The sequence below is a fragment of the Neofelis nebulosa genome, chromosome 3, assembly GCF_028018385.1.
Source record: "Neofelis nebulosa isolate mNeoNeb1 chromosome 3, mNeoNeb1.pri, whole genome shotgun sequence".
NCBI classification, from domain to species: domain Eukaryota; kingdom Metazoa; phylum Chordata; class Mammalia; order Carnivora; family Felidae; genus Neofelis; species Neofelis nebulosa.
In genome coordinates, this window is record NC_080784.1 from 164,738,217 (window position 1) to 164,755,829 (window position 17,613).

At 38.7% G+C, this 17,613-nt stretch overlaps 1 protein-coding gene across 3 annotated transcripts in view; it reads left to right on the forward strand.

The window, feature by feature from the left end:
• The window catches only part of SCFD2 (sec1 family domain containing 2), a 405,099-nt gene that overhangs the window by 153,064 nt on the left and 234,422 nt on the right, over positions 1-17,613 (forward strand). For all 3 annotated transcript variants that reach the window (XM_058722604.1, XM_058722603.1, XM_058722602.1), the window contains exon 5: positions 16,822-17,071. In XM_058722604.1, coding sequence (XP_058578587.1) covers positions 16,822-17,071 — 250 coding nt within the window. The remainder of the gene's footprint in view (positions 1-16,821; positions 17,072-17,613) is intronic.

A 17,613-nucleotide genomic window follows, 5' to 3' on the forward strand; every position in this document is an offset into this window, starting at 1 on the left:
TTCCAAAACAGAAAGCACCATGCCTAGATGGGTTAACTGGTGAAGTCTACCAAACCCTGAAGGAAGAAATTGTACCAATTCCCTACAATTTCTATCAGAGGATAGAAGCAGAAGGAATACTTCTAACTAATTTCATAAGGCCAGCATCACCTTAATATCAAACCAAACAAATATATTACAAGAAAACTGGCAATATCTCTTATGAACATGGATGAAAAAATCTTCAACAGAATAGTATTAGCAAATCTACCCAAAAATGTATAAAATGAGTTACAATTTAAGATTGATCCTAGGTGTGCAAGACTGATGCAACATTTGAAAATCAATTATATAATCCATAACAACATTGAAAAATCAATTATATGATCGTATCAATAAATACAGAAAAGCATTTGATGAAATGAAATGCTTTTTTTTCTCATTCATGAAAAAAAAATTTCCAGTAAACTAGGAAAAGAGGGGAACGTTCTCAACTTGATAAAGACAATTGACCCCAAATCCTACAACTAACATCATACTTAATGTTGAGAAACTTGAGGCTTTCCCACTAAGATCAGATAGAAAGCAAAGATGTCCTCTCTAACTACTCCTTTTCAACATTCTACTGGAAGTCCTTGCTAGTACAAGGCAAGAAAAGGAAATAAAAGGTATACAGGTTGAGGAGGAAGATGTAAAAGTGTCATTGTTTGCAGTAAAAAGTCAGAAATAATTGACAAAACACTCCTGGAACTAATAAGTGATTATAGCAAAGCTGCAGAATGCAAAGTTAGTATCTAAAAGTCGGTTGCTTTCCTATATAGTAAAAATGAATAAGTGGAGTTTGAAATTAAAAACACAATACTATTTACATTAATACCCCCCCCCCAGAATGTAATACTTATGTATAAATCTGATCAAATATAGACAAGATTTATATGAGGAAAGCCACAAAACTCTAATGAATCAAATCAAGGAAGAACTAAATAAATGAAAAGATATTCTTTGTTCATGGGTAAGAAGACTCAATACTGCTAAGATGTCAGTTTTTCCTAAATTCATCCATGGATTCAATGCAGTTCTAATCAAAATCCCAGCAAGTTATTTTATGGCTATCAACAAAGTGATTCTAAAGTTTATATGGAGAGACAAAAGACCCAGAATATCTAACACAATATTGAAGAAGAACAAAGTTGGAAGACTGATGCTACCTGACTTCAAGTCTTACTATAAAGCTACAATAATCAATATGTGTGGTGTTGGTGAAAAAACAGACAAATAGATCAATGGAACAGAATAGAGAGCCCAGAAAAAGACCCCCATAAATATAATCTGATCTTTGACAAAGGAACAATGGCAATGCAGTAGAGCAAAGGTCGTCTTTTTAACAAATGGTGCTGGGACAACTGGACATTCACACGTGCCCCCCCCCCCAAAAAAATCTAGATACAGACCCTACACTCTTCACAAAAATGAGCACAAAATGGATCATAGGTCTAACTATAAGCTACAAAACTTTAAAATTCCTAGAAGATGAAATACAAGAAAACCTAGATGACCTTGGGATGATGATGACTTTTTAGGTACAACATCAAAGACACAATCCATGAAAGAAATAATTGATAAGCTATACTTAATTAAAATTAAAAAATTTCTTGTGAAAAATAGTATCAAAAGAATTAGAAGACAAGCCACAGACTGGGAGAAAATATTTGCAAAAGACTCATCTGTTAAAGGATTATTATCCAGGGGTGCCTGGGTGGCTTGGTCGGTTAAGCGCCCGACTTCAGCTCAGATCATGATCTCACGGTCCGTGAGTTCGAGCCCCACGTCGGGCTCTGTGCTGACAGCTCAGAGCCTGGAGCCTATTTCAGATTCTGTGTCTCCCTCTCTCTCTGCCCCTCCCCTGTTCATGCTCTGTCTCTCTCCGTCTCAAAAATAAATAAACGTTAAAAAAAAAAAAAAGGATTATTATCCAAAACACATAAAGAACTCTTAAAACTCAACAATATGAGAATGGGTTGAAGACACCTCACCAAATAAGATACACAGGTGGCATGTAAGCATATTAAAAGATGCTCTATGTCAAATGTCATCAGGAAAATGAGAATTAAAACAACAATGAGATAGCACTACACCCCTGTTAGAACTGCCAACTTCTGGAACAATGACGACACCTAATGCTGGTAAGGATGTGGGGTATACATTGTTGGTGGGAATGGAAAATGGTATGGCCACTTTAAAAGTCAGTTTAGCAGTTTCTTAGAAAACTAATCCTGGGGCGCCTGGGTGGCTCAGTCGGTTAAGCGGCCGACTTCGGCTCAGGTCATGATCTCGCGGTCCGTGAGTTCGAGCCCCGCGTCGGGCTCTGTGCTGACAGCTCAGAGCCTGGAGCCTGTTTCAGATTCTGTGTCTCCCTCTCTCTGACCCTCCCCCGTTCATGCTCTGTCTCTCTCTGTCTCAAAAATAAATAAACGTTAAAAAAAAAATTAAAAAAAAAAAAAAAAGAAAACTAATCCTATTCTTGCCATACCATCCAGCAATCATGTTCCTTGGTATTTATGCAAAGAAGTTGAAAAAAGGTACATAAATACATCTGGTATAGTAGGTCCATTTTCTAAATAGAAGCATTGTTTTGGAGAGGAAGGTAATAAAATAGTAATAAATATAGTAGTAGAAATGAATATGGACTCTTTCATAGTTTATAAAATAACCATCTCATTTATATCCCACAAAAGTCTGAGACATGAGCTGAAAGTCTGAGGTGAGGTATTATCCTTTTTACCATGAACTTGAGGCCCAGAAATGTCAAATGCCTTGCTACAGTTAAGGGGTAAGGTGGGACTTAAATTACACCCTTTCACACTGGGCCTTTAAGGAAATGAGATGTTTACTTTCTGAACTATTCTAGTGCATTTTCAAAAGAGGAGGAAAAAATAGTAATATCTTGCAGTTAATTTCTGTAAAATGTGATTTGAAGTGCTCCAGAAAGTCTTTCTAAGATAAATTTCTGCCCAACTACCCCTGAACCCAAAATTTAACCATTAGTCATCTCACTCCCTCCTAGATTCTGTCTCTCTTCTCTGCTAAAATGCAGAATTCTCTTGGAAAAGTTGAGCCATTGAGTCATTCATTTCTTAGAGGAGGAATGCCTCATTTACTGGTGCTGGCAAGAGGCCAGTGAGTTCTGATTCTTGGTCGGGACAAGGGAGGGGCAAAGTCAGAGAAAGGAAAGTAGAGACCACTAAAGTCAAATTTGCTGCCTTCATGATTGTGCCTTTGGGTCCCCACTCTGGCATTAGGCCTTCTCTGGAGTCTATCCAAACTTCCCCTCCAGAGCAGAGTGTTCCGGAATCGCTTCTGAGCGAGATGGCCCAGCCTGCTGAGATTCTGGCTGGGATGCTTGTAGGAGAAGGGGCTCTGGAGCCTTGTCCCAGATCCACTGAGCTCGCAGGGTGATGCAGGCAGGTCACGAATGTGAGCAATGCTGCTTTGTTCCTGCGTAGAATTTCCATGCTGCTGGTCACTCATGAGAGAGCCTGAGGCCTTGGGCAGCGCAATGCCCTTCTTTTTCTTAATTCCTGTCAAGTGGTATGAAATGTTTGAAATAGCACTTAAGATAAACTGTTGTGGTTTTCACAGACAACCTTTTAGCTGGCCTCTCTTAGTGGTGCCTTTACCATCTTTCTCTTCCTCCTCCCTATTATTCGGTAGGCGTTGCTTTGCTCTGTGGATCCTGGAAGTCAAATTCTATCACAGGTTTGGATAGCACATTCTCCATGAAGATAGCTAAAATTTGTAGTTTCATCTTCTCACATATCCCTGATTTGCCAAAATGTTACTCCTTTGCAGGAGTCAGCAAAATGACATCATTTCAGTTGTCTGCTAAGAGTTGCAAAATTGTCCCTTAGCCAAATTAAAAAGAAAGCAGGAGGAAGAAGGAAGGAAGGAGGAAAGGAGAAAAAAGATGAGTTCTTAGATAATATATACATTCTATAGAATATTTGTTATTAGAGGCAGAATTTACTGAGAGCTGAAGCAAAGAATGGACATATTGAGTTGGTGCTGATTGGAGGAGTGTGGATATTTTTATACAGGCTTCAGAAAGCCCAACATTGACCTGTTTTTATTATTTTTATTGGCTCCCTTGATGATAGACAAACTGGCCTAACCTGGGGCCAACAGAGCCAGCAGGAAATTTAGGTCACGGATAGTTGCATTTTAAAAACTCCAGTTTTTAGAGGCTGCTCAATCATTGTAATTGATTGATGATAACATGGCAAAGAGAGCTCTTAAATCGTTAAAGGTGGCCCGATAAAGACACATGGCTAAAGATTTTGCTAGATGCACAGTTCCCAACTCTCTGTGGTGTTCTGTTCTGCTTTCTGAAGAAGTAGTTTGTCTCTCATTTTGTGTGACTTACGGCCCAGCTGGCCTGTTTACAGAAAACAACCTTTTAAACTTGGCAGTTCTGTTTGAAACATAGTGTAACATCATTTCCCGAGAGATGGGAGGAAAAACACATTACAAAAAAAGTTTGTTTCCCTCCTAAAACATATGTGTGTTTTAAACTGAAGAGCCATTGAAAGTTGCTCTTTTTGTCTTTCTCTGAAATCAAGGCCTTAGCCTTTCCTTCTAGCTGAAGTTAAGGGTGGCTGAATTAGATTATTTGATAACTCCTGTAAGCTTCTTATATGTTCCTGCTCTTGCTTTGGATAAATGCTAATCTGTAATAAAAACTCTAAGTAGATAGCTCTGTTCTTCCCAGGACACAGGAAATGTGGCCCAGTGTAATGGCATTTTAAAAAGATTTTATTGAAGTAAATATAATATGGAAAAGTACAGCTCAACGAAGTTTTACTAACTGAAGACATCTGTGTAATCAGCACCCAGATCAGGAAACAGAAAATTGCCGGCAATCCTGGAAGCCCCACTTTTGCTGCCTCCCAGTTACTCCTTCCTTCCAGTGGGTAGAGACTTCTGAAAGTATAGATTGGTTTTCTCTGGTTTTTGTGTTTTACGTAAATGGAATCATACAATGTGTTCTTTTTCTATGGCCTTTTTCATTCATCATTGTCTTTGTGAGATGAAACTGTATTGTTGTTTTATAAAATTATGGGTCACTCTTTATAGTCGCTATGTAGTATTCTATTGTGTGACTACAGCATAATTTTTCTGTAAGGGCATTTTCAGGGGGAGAGAATGTAGAACCTGTTTTCACTTCCACTAAGGACTTTGCCATTTCTCAGCCCCATTGGATCATCTGCCCCACAGACACAGAATGCAAGCTACTTTCAAGTGCCTCTTACAGGGATAAATTTGGGGAAATACTTTCTGTGTTATATTACATTGCTTTTTCTTTCTATTAAGCCTTCTTGATACATTCTTCTAGCTTTCTCACGAATCACTCATGCCATTATTTTGCTCACTCTAGAATCTTCCATTCATTCTGGGCCTCTTTTTCACTGTCCTGAGTTTAGACATCCCCCTTTCTGAAATACTTACATCTGTCCCATTCTTACATTTTTCTCCAGTTCTACCCTCTCTGTTGTCTCCTTTGAATCGCCTTGTTTGACTCTGAACCTCCTTTCAAAAACTTTGGAATAATTCTATACTTGTCTTTTCTCTCATACTGTGTATCTAATCCATCAGCATAGCGTGCTGGCTTTAGCTTCAAAATATTTCCAGATCTAAGCATTTCACATTACTTGCAATGCGCCACTGCAGACTAAGCCCCATTGTTTTGCTTGGATTACTGACTGCTTCCTAACTGTGTCCCTGCTTCTAGCCTTGCCCCTCCATAGTCTGTTCTTTCAACACACCTTGCATGATAGCCTTTTCCAACATATATCTGATCATACTATTCCTCTGCTCCAAACTCCTTTCATCTGGGAACAAAGGCAAAAGTTCTAAGAGTGGGCTCTGTGGCCCTGAACCATCCGCATTCTTCTTCGCCTCATCTTACCACCTTCCCACTTCTCTTGCAAAGGCAACTGGCCCTGTCCATACAACTTCCACATCATTGGTCTATCACACTCTCTGCTGCTTCTCTTTTTGCGCATATCTCTTCAGTGCATCCTATCCTTTTCTTCTCATAGTTGTAGGTACACATAGAAAACCATGCTGTTTGTACAGGATATGCTGGGTTAACAGCTACACAGAACCGGAGGCCACTTGCCCAGTGGTCTGGCTGCTTCAGGTTCCAGCCAGTTGTCACTCGGGCTTGGAGTGTAAGGTAAACATAGCATGGTGACACCCTGGATGAAAAATTCTGCCTTAACATTTGTGGCAAGAACTACATATCCCTCTACCAGAGCTGTTTAACCTTGAATGAGGTTCTAGAACCAGTGAGGTACCTTTTTGGGGGACTCTAAGGAGTTGCAAGTCAATAGATCACGTCTGATTTATCTCATCTACTGGGTTCCCCTGATGATTTGTCCCAGTCAGAATCCTGGTATCATACTTTGTCTCAAGCGTCTGGATTTCCCTTCCTCACAAACTCTGGATTCCCTCTGACTGGGAAGCACTGGAGAGTAAACACGTAGTAGCCAGATACAGGTTTTGGAGAAAGACAGTCCTGAGCTGGAGTCTAGCTCAACCACCCACTAGCTGATGTCCTTGACAAGTAACCTTTCTCGTCCTCAATTTCTGCCTCTGAAATAATAATACCTGGTTACAGGGTAATCAGGAAGATTAAATGAGATAATCTATAATTGTATCTTTGTAAGTGTTCATTTCTCTTGTTGTGGTGTCAGCTATTTCATCATAGAGGTAAGTATGCTTTTGATACTATGTTCAAAGAAGTGAATTAGGTCCTGGAGATAGCATTAGGAATAAGTTGTGCTTCTTGCCACCAAGGATTTTTCAGTCTTAGAAGAGAGCTAGACATGGACAATTAAATTCAGGGTGATAAGAGCCATGGTAGAGGGAAATAGAAGCTTCTCTAGGATCACAAAGTAGGCGTATTTAACACATCTAGGGAAGCTCTGAGGAGATAACACTTGAGTTGAATCAGGAGACCAGGTGGAGAAGAGGGAAAAGAATTTTCCAGGCAGAGAGATAAGCACAGAGGCAAATGCAAGTAGTTCAGGCAAACCTGTAAGGAAAGGATTCATGATAGATGAGGTTGAACAGTTATGTGAGCTATGAAGCTAAGACAATAACAACAACAAAAACAACAACAAAAACCCATGTCATATTCAAGGCTTTATCATTAAGGCAGTGAAAACCATGAAATAATTTTAGGGAGATCAACTTTTTGGCTTAGAATGAGATAAATCATAGCTAGAGAAAAAGGTAGTTGCAATTTAGGGCATCGAGGAAGGAATAAAGAAGAGATGGATATATCAAGTTGTGGGGACTTGGTGGCTGATTTGATGTGGCAGGGACAAGAGAGAGCTGCAGTAGAGCCCAGGTTTCTGTCTTGGTCAACTGGAAGAATAATGGTCCCACAAAACAGTATAGGGTACACAGAATGAACAGCAGATTTGGCAGTAAAAATATTCATTTCAGTTTTAGATATGTTGAGTTCAATTTGCAGATGAGATATATAAGTGGAGAAGGCCAATGGACAATTGACTCCATGGGTAGGGAGCAAAGGATGGAGATTTGGCTGAAGATACAGGTATGTAAGTTGTATTAGTTAGTATTCAGATTAAGGTGAGATACCAAAGGAATCCACAAATACAGTGACTCAGATAGGATATTTCATTTCCCATACACACAGCCATCTAGAAGTTCTTGGTTGGTCCAGTCCAGATGCCGCTCAAATGTGGTCCACCTGACCAGCAGCATTGGTGTCACCTGAGAAGCGGTACAAAGTACAGAATCTTCAGGCCCCATCCCAAACCTAATGAGTCAGCATCTGCATTTGACAGATTATCTACATGCACATTACATTTTGAGAAGCTCTGATTTAAAGAAGCATGTTGTTCTGCGTTTCTCTCAAAGAATGTAGTTGAAGCAATCTTGCCACTACTTTATCTGCATTTTAGCCATGATAAGGGGAAAAGAGAGTAGAAAATAATGAGCTTTCTTTTTAGGATATGAGACCTTTAAATTGGTAATTATTGGTATATACCATATTAGAAATTAAAACTGAGAAAACTTTGTTTTTGATTCCTTTAAAAATAACAAACCTGTTAACATGCTAACATAAATAACATATTTTTATGAAGAATAGCTATACTTCTCAAACCAGAAAGGGTAAGAATGGGATTGGTTTTATTTTTGCAAATCTCTTTAATGTGTCACTGAGTAGAAAACAGCTGGGTTCTCATATTTGCCTCCTCATTCGGTATGCTGCCATATGTTGTTTTGGTTGAAATTTATGAAGAAAATCCAGCTTCATGCAGATACAGAGCTGGAAAAGGGAAGCATATTTTGATAGCTTTTTCAGATATTCTTTTTTGATACATGCCTAGACTCTACAAGCAGTGATTTCTTTCAAGGGTAAATTGTAATGTGGAATCTGAAAGCATACAAATGAGCTTTTTGTACTCTTTTACATTAAAATCCACTGGTCTACCCTGTATTTTGGATAGATCGTTTGTATATTCCTGATTTTCTTACATCATACGTTGGTTATTTGCAAATATTGGCTCACTAATGTATGCAAATCTTCCAAATGTTGACACAATGCATTATGCAATTGAAAATAATCACATTTTTTAATGTCACCATTGATTTCATTGTGTAAGTGCAGAGAATCTGCCAGTGGTAGATACACATTTTCCAAAATTTGAATTTTTGATTAAAAGCCAGAATTTTATCATTGGCAATAAATATATCAATTGTTTTTCTTAAAGGAGCAAGATTACTTTGTTCATTTTTGAGAAAATGTTTGCCAAATACATGAGTCTTAATAATCATAATTTCTCTGTCATTCTTTCAAGTAACAATGGTTTTACATGACAGAAATAATTAGTTCGGTTCACACCCCAAATAATTGCATAGGTGTTTTTCCTTAAGATAGCCATTGTGCTTTAGGGTACAGGAGAAGTGCTTTGTGCATAGTTCCTACTTTGTTACATAAAATATTCAAGAAACATTTATTTAAGGGTTGAAATTTTATAAGAGTAATCATTTTTACTTCTTACTCCATGGCATTCTTAAGTGAAGCTGGCTTTTAAAAAATTCCATCTGTGAATACATAGTAAAGTGGCAAAGAATACAATGACTGTTAACGTAGTTTGGAACCATTTTCCTTGGTCTGTTAAGATCCCAGCAATTTTATCCACCATTATTTTTACACTGTTAATACAAGTGTCCACATAGTCAAAAAGGCAAAGAATGTCTTAGTATTGTTATAAGAGTAGTTTTGACATCCTGAAAAGGTCGCTGGGATCTTGGGTCTATAGACCACACTTTGAAAACCGCTGTCTCATATGATTATTCTGAGCTTGATGTATATTGGCTTATATGAGATTGCATGGTTTTTGGACTGCTTAGTTCTAGAAAAAATTGTAAAGTGGAAAATTTTAAGTTTGGTGTGTGTCTATTCTTCTCCTTTCTGTGACAGCCCTGGAGGCACTCCCCAGCACCCTAGTGGGACAGAGGGAATGAGTACCGAGGGACCTCTTCATGCTTGGTCTTGTTCGTCTGGCTAGTCATTGGACAAGTATTGATGGAGCCCTCTCATGGACCAAGTTCTTTGTCTGGCCTCTGGCCCTGATGCAGAGCTTCTCATCCCCTACCTCACAAAACCGCCTGTATTCGTTTCCTATTGCTACTATAGCAAATCAAAACAAACCTAGATGCTTAAAACAACATAAGTTTACTACCTTACAGCTCTGTAGGTCAGGAGTCCAACACCAGTCTCAGCAGGCAAAAACTGAGGTATTGGCAGCACTGCATTTCTTTTTGGAGGCTTTAGGGGGGGCATCTACCTCCTCACCTTTTCCAGTCTAGAGGCCCCTGCATTCCTTAGCTCGTGGCCCCCTCCCTCCACCTTCAAAACTGGCAGCATTGTATTTCTCTCTGTATGGTCAGAGAGAAATAGCCATAGCCAGGAAAGGTTCTCTACTTTAGGGACTCATGTAAGTAGACCAGACCCACCCAGATCATGCAGGGTCATCTCCATCGCAAGATCTGTAACCTTAATCACACTGGCAGAGTCCCTTCTGCCCTATTTGCTTATGACATATTCTGGGAATTAGAATATGGGCCTTTCTTGGGGGAGTCATTATTCTACCTACTACACACTCTTCGTAAGTGTGTGTTAAATATTTGTCGAAGGAGTAAAGGAACTATCTTATCCCATTGGTCATTTCTCAGAGCTTTGTTCCTCCCTGATATTGGTCATTATTTAAGGCTCGGTTGAGGAACCGTCTCTTCTGGGACTTGGTGTTCCTCTGCTGTCTTTTCAAAGTGAATGAAAACTTCTCCTAAAGCACTTACTTACTGCTTCTCCACTACTGTTTAGTCCTACCCCTACCCACCTGTAAGCTCCTTGACTCTTGTGTCTCGCCTTGTTCTTTGTATGCCCAGATTATAGCACAATGTCTGGCACTTAGTATGTGTACGATAAACATTTGTTGATGAATTCCTGAGTGCACCAATGAATTATCCTCACACATACCAAGTTAACCAAGTTACACTTTTGCGTTTTGCCTGGGGCATATACCAGAAGTCCATTTCCCGCAAATAAGCAGAATGACTTTCATCATGGGCATTTAAAACCTGTATTAATGGCAAAACATAAGAGACTCTTAAAGATAGAGAACAAACAGAGGATTACTGGAGGGGTTGTGGGAGGGGGGATGAGCCAAATGGGTAAGGGGCATCTACTCCTGAAATTGTTGTTGCACTATATGCTAACTAACTTGGATGGAAATTAAACAACAGATGAATTAAAAAAAAAAATAAAACCTGTATTAATGGTATTAATGTAGGGATGGCCAGTGATGTTTTGGGGTAGAAGGGTCTTAGGCACTCCCTCAAGCCCCTGGCAACATTTACTAGGCTGCATCCAGGGACACAACTATACCTGGGAGGAGTTGCAGAGATGGGTTCTCCAGCCTCAGGTTAGAGTGGCTTTGAGTTTCACTGAGGTTCTGCAGGCCGCACCGCAGAGGAGCGAGGACGGAGCCAGCCCTGCCCGCTCTGTAGCCACAAAGCAGATGGCCTGTGTGCTCCCGTGCCTGCAGACGTAGCCCCCCCAGGGCCTGACTCTGACTCTGCAGAGGTGTTTCAGTTCAGCCAAGAAAAAAAAAAAAAAAGGCTTTTCTAAAGACAACATGCATTTTACAGAGAGCCTTTTGTATGGAGTTACTGGGGACTCACTCAAAAATAACAGGAGCTCCAGTCTTGCAGAATTAAAATTAAAAGAAAGTTCTGTCACTCTAGACACAGCTCTAGTCTCCCACCTCCTACTAGTTGGCTCATTTATATCAAAATGAGTGAGAAATTTAATCCCTGGTACTTTATAAAGAAGCTTTTTTTTTTTTTTTTTTTTGCTTTGGTTGTGGTTTGCTCTGTGTGTGTGTGTGTGCGTGTGTGTGTGTGTGTGTGTGTGTGTGTGTTTTAATGGCAGTGTTTAATAATGTTTATATTGCCTTTAACCTTTGACTAACTTTGCAGTTACGTTCCCAGATGTGGTGTCACATCCAGTACTGGTAGGCTGCCCCTCTCTCCTTCGAGACTACGAACTTCTTATTCCTAGAAGGTTTTGAATTCCCTACCAGTCATGTTAATCACTTCTACTGGGTAGGAAAGGAGTCCATGGGGTAGGAGGTCATAGTAGTAGCAATCGGTTCATATGTGTCAGGGGCCATGCACCAGGCACTGTGCTTTGTGACTTACTTCTGTTATTAAATCTGGAGAGCAACCTTGTGAAGCAAAAGCTATGGTTGTCTCTCTTCAAATGTAAGGTGAAGTGTTTTCCCCAAAGGCAACCCCAGGTCACCCAGCTGGTAAGTGCAGGCATCTATTTTTATTCCCATACTCTCATTATTAATCCTACTCAGATTCTTTCTTTCACCTTTAGAAAGGTTTCAGTCCAGGGTGTCACTGATCTTTTCCTTCTTCTTGTTGAGGTTTCATTCTAAAAGCAGAGAATATCAGAAAATGGATATATATCCAGTCTGGAGCCATGCTTTTATGGGTAGTACTAGGAGGGTCTAGTTCTAAGCCAATGTGCATAGGATTCCCTCTGGTTCATCCTTGCCAGACAATCCCCCTGCCTCCCTTTGCCATTGATGGAAAGTTCATTGCTTCCTGAGCTAGTCCCTTATCTTGGCTGATGGCTCTGTTTGTGAGGAATTCTTATCAGCTGAAATTGTCTTTCCTGGAATTTTCGGTCTGACTGAAGGAGATCCAAAAGTACCTGGATTTGTCTCCCTTCCCTCGAACTCCCTTCTCCTCCCCTCTCCTCCTCTGGCCCTCCCCTTGCCAATAAATGTTTCACTTTAGAATATTTTTAGATTTATAGAAAAGTTGTCAAGATAGTAGAGAGTTCTGTATATCCTCACTATATTGTTAAGATCTTACGGTACTTAGCAAAACAAAGAAGCCAATATTGGTACATTCTTATTATTAACTGTAAACTCCAGATTTTATTCTCATTTCACCTAGTGGTTTTTTGTCCCCCTAACATTCTTTTTCTGTTCCAGGAACATTTTGTAGAATGTTCCTCAGTTGGTATTTATGTGATGTTTTTATTGTGGGGTTATGTGTTTGGGAGAAGAATACCACAAAAGTGAAGTGCCATTGTCATCATATCATATTAGGGGCACATAATATCATTTGAGTTTATCACTGGTGATGTTAACCTTGATCTTCTAGGGTAGACTTCTCCTCCCTCTTCTTTCCATACACAATTTTTTAGAAGCAAGTCACTATGTACAGCCCACACTTAAGAAGAGGCGGGATTAAGCTCTACCTTCTGGAGGGGGCAGTATCTACATAAGTTATTTGGAATTCTGTAAAAAACATCTATCTGTTCTGTATGTATGCATGCATCTAATTCATAAGTTGTTTGGAATTCTGTAAAAAACATCTATCTGTGCTGTATGTATGCATGCATGTATGTATGTATTTATGCCATCACTTATTTATATCAGTATGGCACAAAGCACATTTATTTTGGACTTTGAGTTATATAATCCATTACTACTTTATTTTCTTGCTCAAAGTGTTTCAGCTTTGGCCACGGGGAGGCCTTCCAGTTGTCTCTTGTGTCCTTTTGACATGCCCCATCCTTTTGCTTTTTATGGACTTCCTTACTCTCTGGCACAACAAGATCTTCCAAGTTCTTCGTATATTTTCCCTACCTTATCCCTAGAATCAGCCATTTCTCTGAGGACTCCTGATTCCTTTTATTTGAGAATGATGTTAGAAACCAAGATCTGACCCCCGGCTGTGCTCATTGCTACCAGGGTGTCATTACTTCTAGATTCTCACAGTGGCAGAATTAGGAAATAGATGTATGTATATCAGCCCATGTCATACACATATCTATGGTATTTCTCTATCTACATTTGTTTCTGCAGGAAAGCTTTTCTTTTTTGAGCATTGATATTTTTCTGGGTAGCCAATAAGGAAATATGATTCACTACCTACTATCACCAATGATAATTTTTTTTAAAAAAAAAAAAAAAAGGAGAAAAAGGTGAAAATGGAGACCTTGGCATAAATATGGCTTAAGAACTGAGCCGTCTCTAGTCACATCATGTCATTTCAGAGATGAAGAGATACGAGTTCACTGGGATCCTACGAGGTTAAGGAGCTAGTTAGTGGTACAGTCAGGTTTGGATCTGGGTGTTTGAAATGGAGTCTCTATTTCCACCACATCACATGCCTCTTTAAGACTGATTAGCAAATATTCTTGGCTTTGTATTCAACTCAATAATTAGCTTTTGGGAATGCTTGAAGCAGATTAGAATGTAATTTTAGAAATTAGGGTGCACAGGTATTACCTAGCTAACAGAAGTTTGCTAGAGTGTCATTAGTGAGGGAGCTTGTTCCCTGGCAATGTATTTTAGATCAACAACTTGAAAATGATGCTCTCATGGCCAGATGTTGGTGGGTAAATCTTTTCAAACGATTATGGTGATTACTCTATGTTGTTTTACTTTTTATAACTATCTTGTAAAAAATCCTTTTGCTCTGGGAAAAGACTTAAAAGGGCTCCCGTAGGCTAGATACTTGGTGCATATACCTGTTTTTTAGAAATGGGATATAAAGCAATGAAGGAATCTGCTTAATGTTATCCGAGATGTTGGCGATAGGGTAAAAAGGAGAAATGAAAGCTGTAGCCCCCGTGGCCCCACTTCTAACAGGCCAACCACACAGCTCCTTTATTATAAATTGCTCTGGGCAGCTTGTAAAGCAAAGAACACTTGAATGTTTGTCTCCAGAGACTCCTGAGGCAATAGGACGGTCCTAGGATGTCTTCAAATGTTTCAGCCATTTCCTTTGAGAAGTGGGTGTGTTTATACTTGGTAAATCATGTCTTGTCACCATGTAGCAGTAAAATCTTCCTGTTCTTTTCCATTTGAACCTATTCATTCCAAAGACTTATCATTTTGTTTTTGTTTGGTGCATTGTGAACATCCAAGTTTTTTAGTGGAAATAAATGGTAACAGCTGTTTTTAGTGTACCAAATAATATCATTGTGAACCTTAACCTTGAGACGATATATCCAAATTTTTCCAGGTGTGGAAATGACTTGACTAGAAAAGTTCATTTTGGAGTAATCATCCCCATATAGAATCACATCCAGCTGCTCGCCATCAACTTCATTCAAAGGGAGAACATTTCTATAGGCCATTTTTTTATTCCAACACTCCCTTCATAACCTGGCTTTTCCTTTTAAAATATTGCATTTTCACACACTTAAACACGCACGCACGCACGCACGCACGCACCCTAAAGTCTCATCTTTCTTCTCTTCTGCTTTACTCTTCTCCGTAGCTGTGCCCACCATCTAGTATACTATATATTTTACTTCTTTAGATTTTTAATTGTCTGTTTCACCCAACTAGAATGTAAGGTGTGTGAGAGCAGGGAATTTGTTTTCTTCACCGCTGCATCCCTAGACCCAGAATAGTACCTGGAATATAGTAAGTGCTTAATGAACCCTTTTGAATGAATGGCATGAAAGTTGCAAGTTGTAGTCATTTGCTCCCTGATTTTAATATAAGTACAAGTAGTTGAGTTTTATTTTATAGGATTATTTTATATTATAGGTTAAATAAAACATATTATTTAAAATGGGGATTTATCTCTTTATGAAAAATCTCAGAATTTGTATGAGACATGGTATAGTTACTTGGAAGTTATTAGGTGACTCCAGAAATGCAGTACTGTTATCATATGCAAGGAATTTTGAAATTCTCTGCTAAATATCACTCGTGAAATTAGTGGAAGAGCTAAAAGGAAAAAAAAATTTAAGTTTTAAGATAAATTATCTTCAGATCCACCCAAAGATACCTTGAACCTTAAGTGACATTGCCCAGTTTGATCCCTTATTCTATTCACCAGATTTAGCAGAAAATGACTTTTCATTGTTATAAAAAAATCCTATGATCCAGTAATTGCACTAGTGGGTATTTACCCAAAGAATAAAAAATATTAATTTGGAAGCATATATGCACCCCTATGTTTATTGCAGCATTATTTACAATAGCGAAATTATGGAAGCAAGCCAAGTGTCCACTGATAGATGAGTGGATAAAGAAAATGTGGTATATATACACAGTGGAATATTACTCAGCCATAAAAAAGAATGAAATCTTAACATTTGCATTGACATGGATAGAGCAAGAGACTATAACGCTAAGCAAAATAAGTCAGTCGGAGAAAGACAGATGCCATATGATTTCACTTATGTGTGGAACTTAAGAAATAAAACAAAGAAAGAAACCAAAAAACCAGACTCTTAACTATAGAGAACAAACTGAGGGTTACCAGAGGGGAGGTGGGTGGAGGGATGGGTGAAATAGGTAAAAGGGATTAAGAGTACACTTTAATCATGATGAGCACTGACTAATGTATAGAATTGTTGAATCACTGTATTGTACACTGAAACTAATATAACACTGTATGTTAACTATTAGGAATCAAAATGTTAAAAATTTAAAGACTACATGAAAATAAAAACAAACTTTGATTTTGGAATTAAAAAATCTATTCTCTAAAAAAATTTTTTTTAATGTTTATTATTTATTTTTGAGAGAGAGAGATACAGAGACAGAGTGAGAGTGGGGGAGGATTAGAGAGAGAGGGAGACACAGAATCCGAAGCAGGCTCCAGGCTCTGTCTGAGCTGTCAGCACAGGGCTCGATGTAGGGCTTGAACTCACAAATGATGAGATCATGACCTGAGCTGAAGTCAGACGCCCAACCAACTGAGCCACCCAGATGCCCCTAAAAAATCTATTCTGACTGCTATTTGCCAAACATAGAGAATATTAAGAAGAATATGCTGTAAAATTTAAGGCAATTCCTCTGAATGTCAGCATGTGTTTACATATATAGATGCTGACATGTTTTTGTTTTTAATCATTGCTTTAAAAATACATTTTTAAATTTAAAATTCTAGTATCTGAAGTACTTACACTTATAAAACTAATGGGTTCTTATTTGTTTAAGCAATATGTGAGATAATATAAAAGGTTCTGCAACTTGACTAGTACAGTGTTATAAACTAGATCATTCCAAACAATCAATCTAATGCCAAATCTCTTGCAGCTTTCTCTCCAGGACAAGAAGCAAACAAATAAAAGGCAACATAGTCAGTGAACATCACAAACTTGTTTGCAAGATATCTTTGGACTGATGCGATGCATAAATTACATCTTTGTATAAGAATGATGTATTTTCATATTACCACCTTTTATTCCAGAGCATTGGGGAGTCAACCATGTCTGTTGTGTTAAATCAGCTGCTGCCCATGATGAAGCCTTTGAACCAAAGGACCAACAATGATTACAGCCCTGAAGAATTGTTGATCCTCCTGATATATATTTACTCTGTTGGTGGAGAGTTTACAGTGGACAAAGACCTGGGGGAAGCCGAAGAAAAAGTGAAGAAAGCATTGGCTCAGGTCTTCTGTGAAGAGTCTGAATTGTCACCTTTGCTGCAAAAAATCACAGGTGAGTGTTTAATAAAAAATACAGGACATAAAAATCACTGACACAGAAAAGGGTTTAAAAATAAAGGCATTTTAGGAAGAGGATGTAACCATGTTCATTGGAGTTGTCTGGAATTTTATGAGGCCTGATGAACGCTAGCCAGCCTTTAGGACTAGGTTTTCATTGCAGTGTTCCCCCCTCTCCACCAGTTGTAATGAAATGGCCTTCTAGTTGCCTGCCACAGCTCCTGTTTTTAGAGCCTTGTTAAAATAGCAAAATTCTCACGGGGTATAATATCTTTAAGAAAAAATAAAATGCAGGGAAGCCTATTCAAAAAGGTTTCTGTTGACATATTTTCTTTGAAATAGTCATTTCAAGCTTTAAAAAAACACACACCGATGCACAAACCTGCCCTAAGATGCTACCCAATGTCATAGGATTGAAAATAGCAATTTTCAAGAGTAGTTTCATACTTTTGACTTCTCATCTTTCGTTTTGAATCTGAATTAATTGGTAATATCTCAAATAATATCTAAAACATACTATTAGTGGCTGATTTGGGG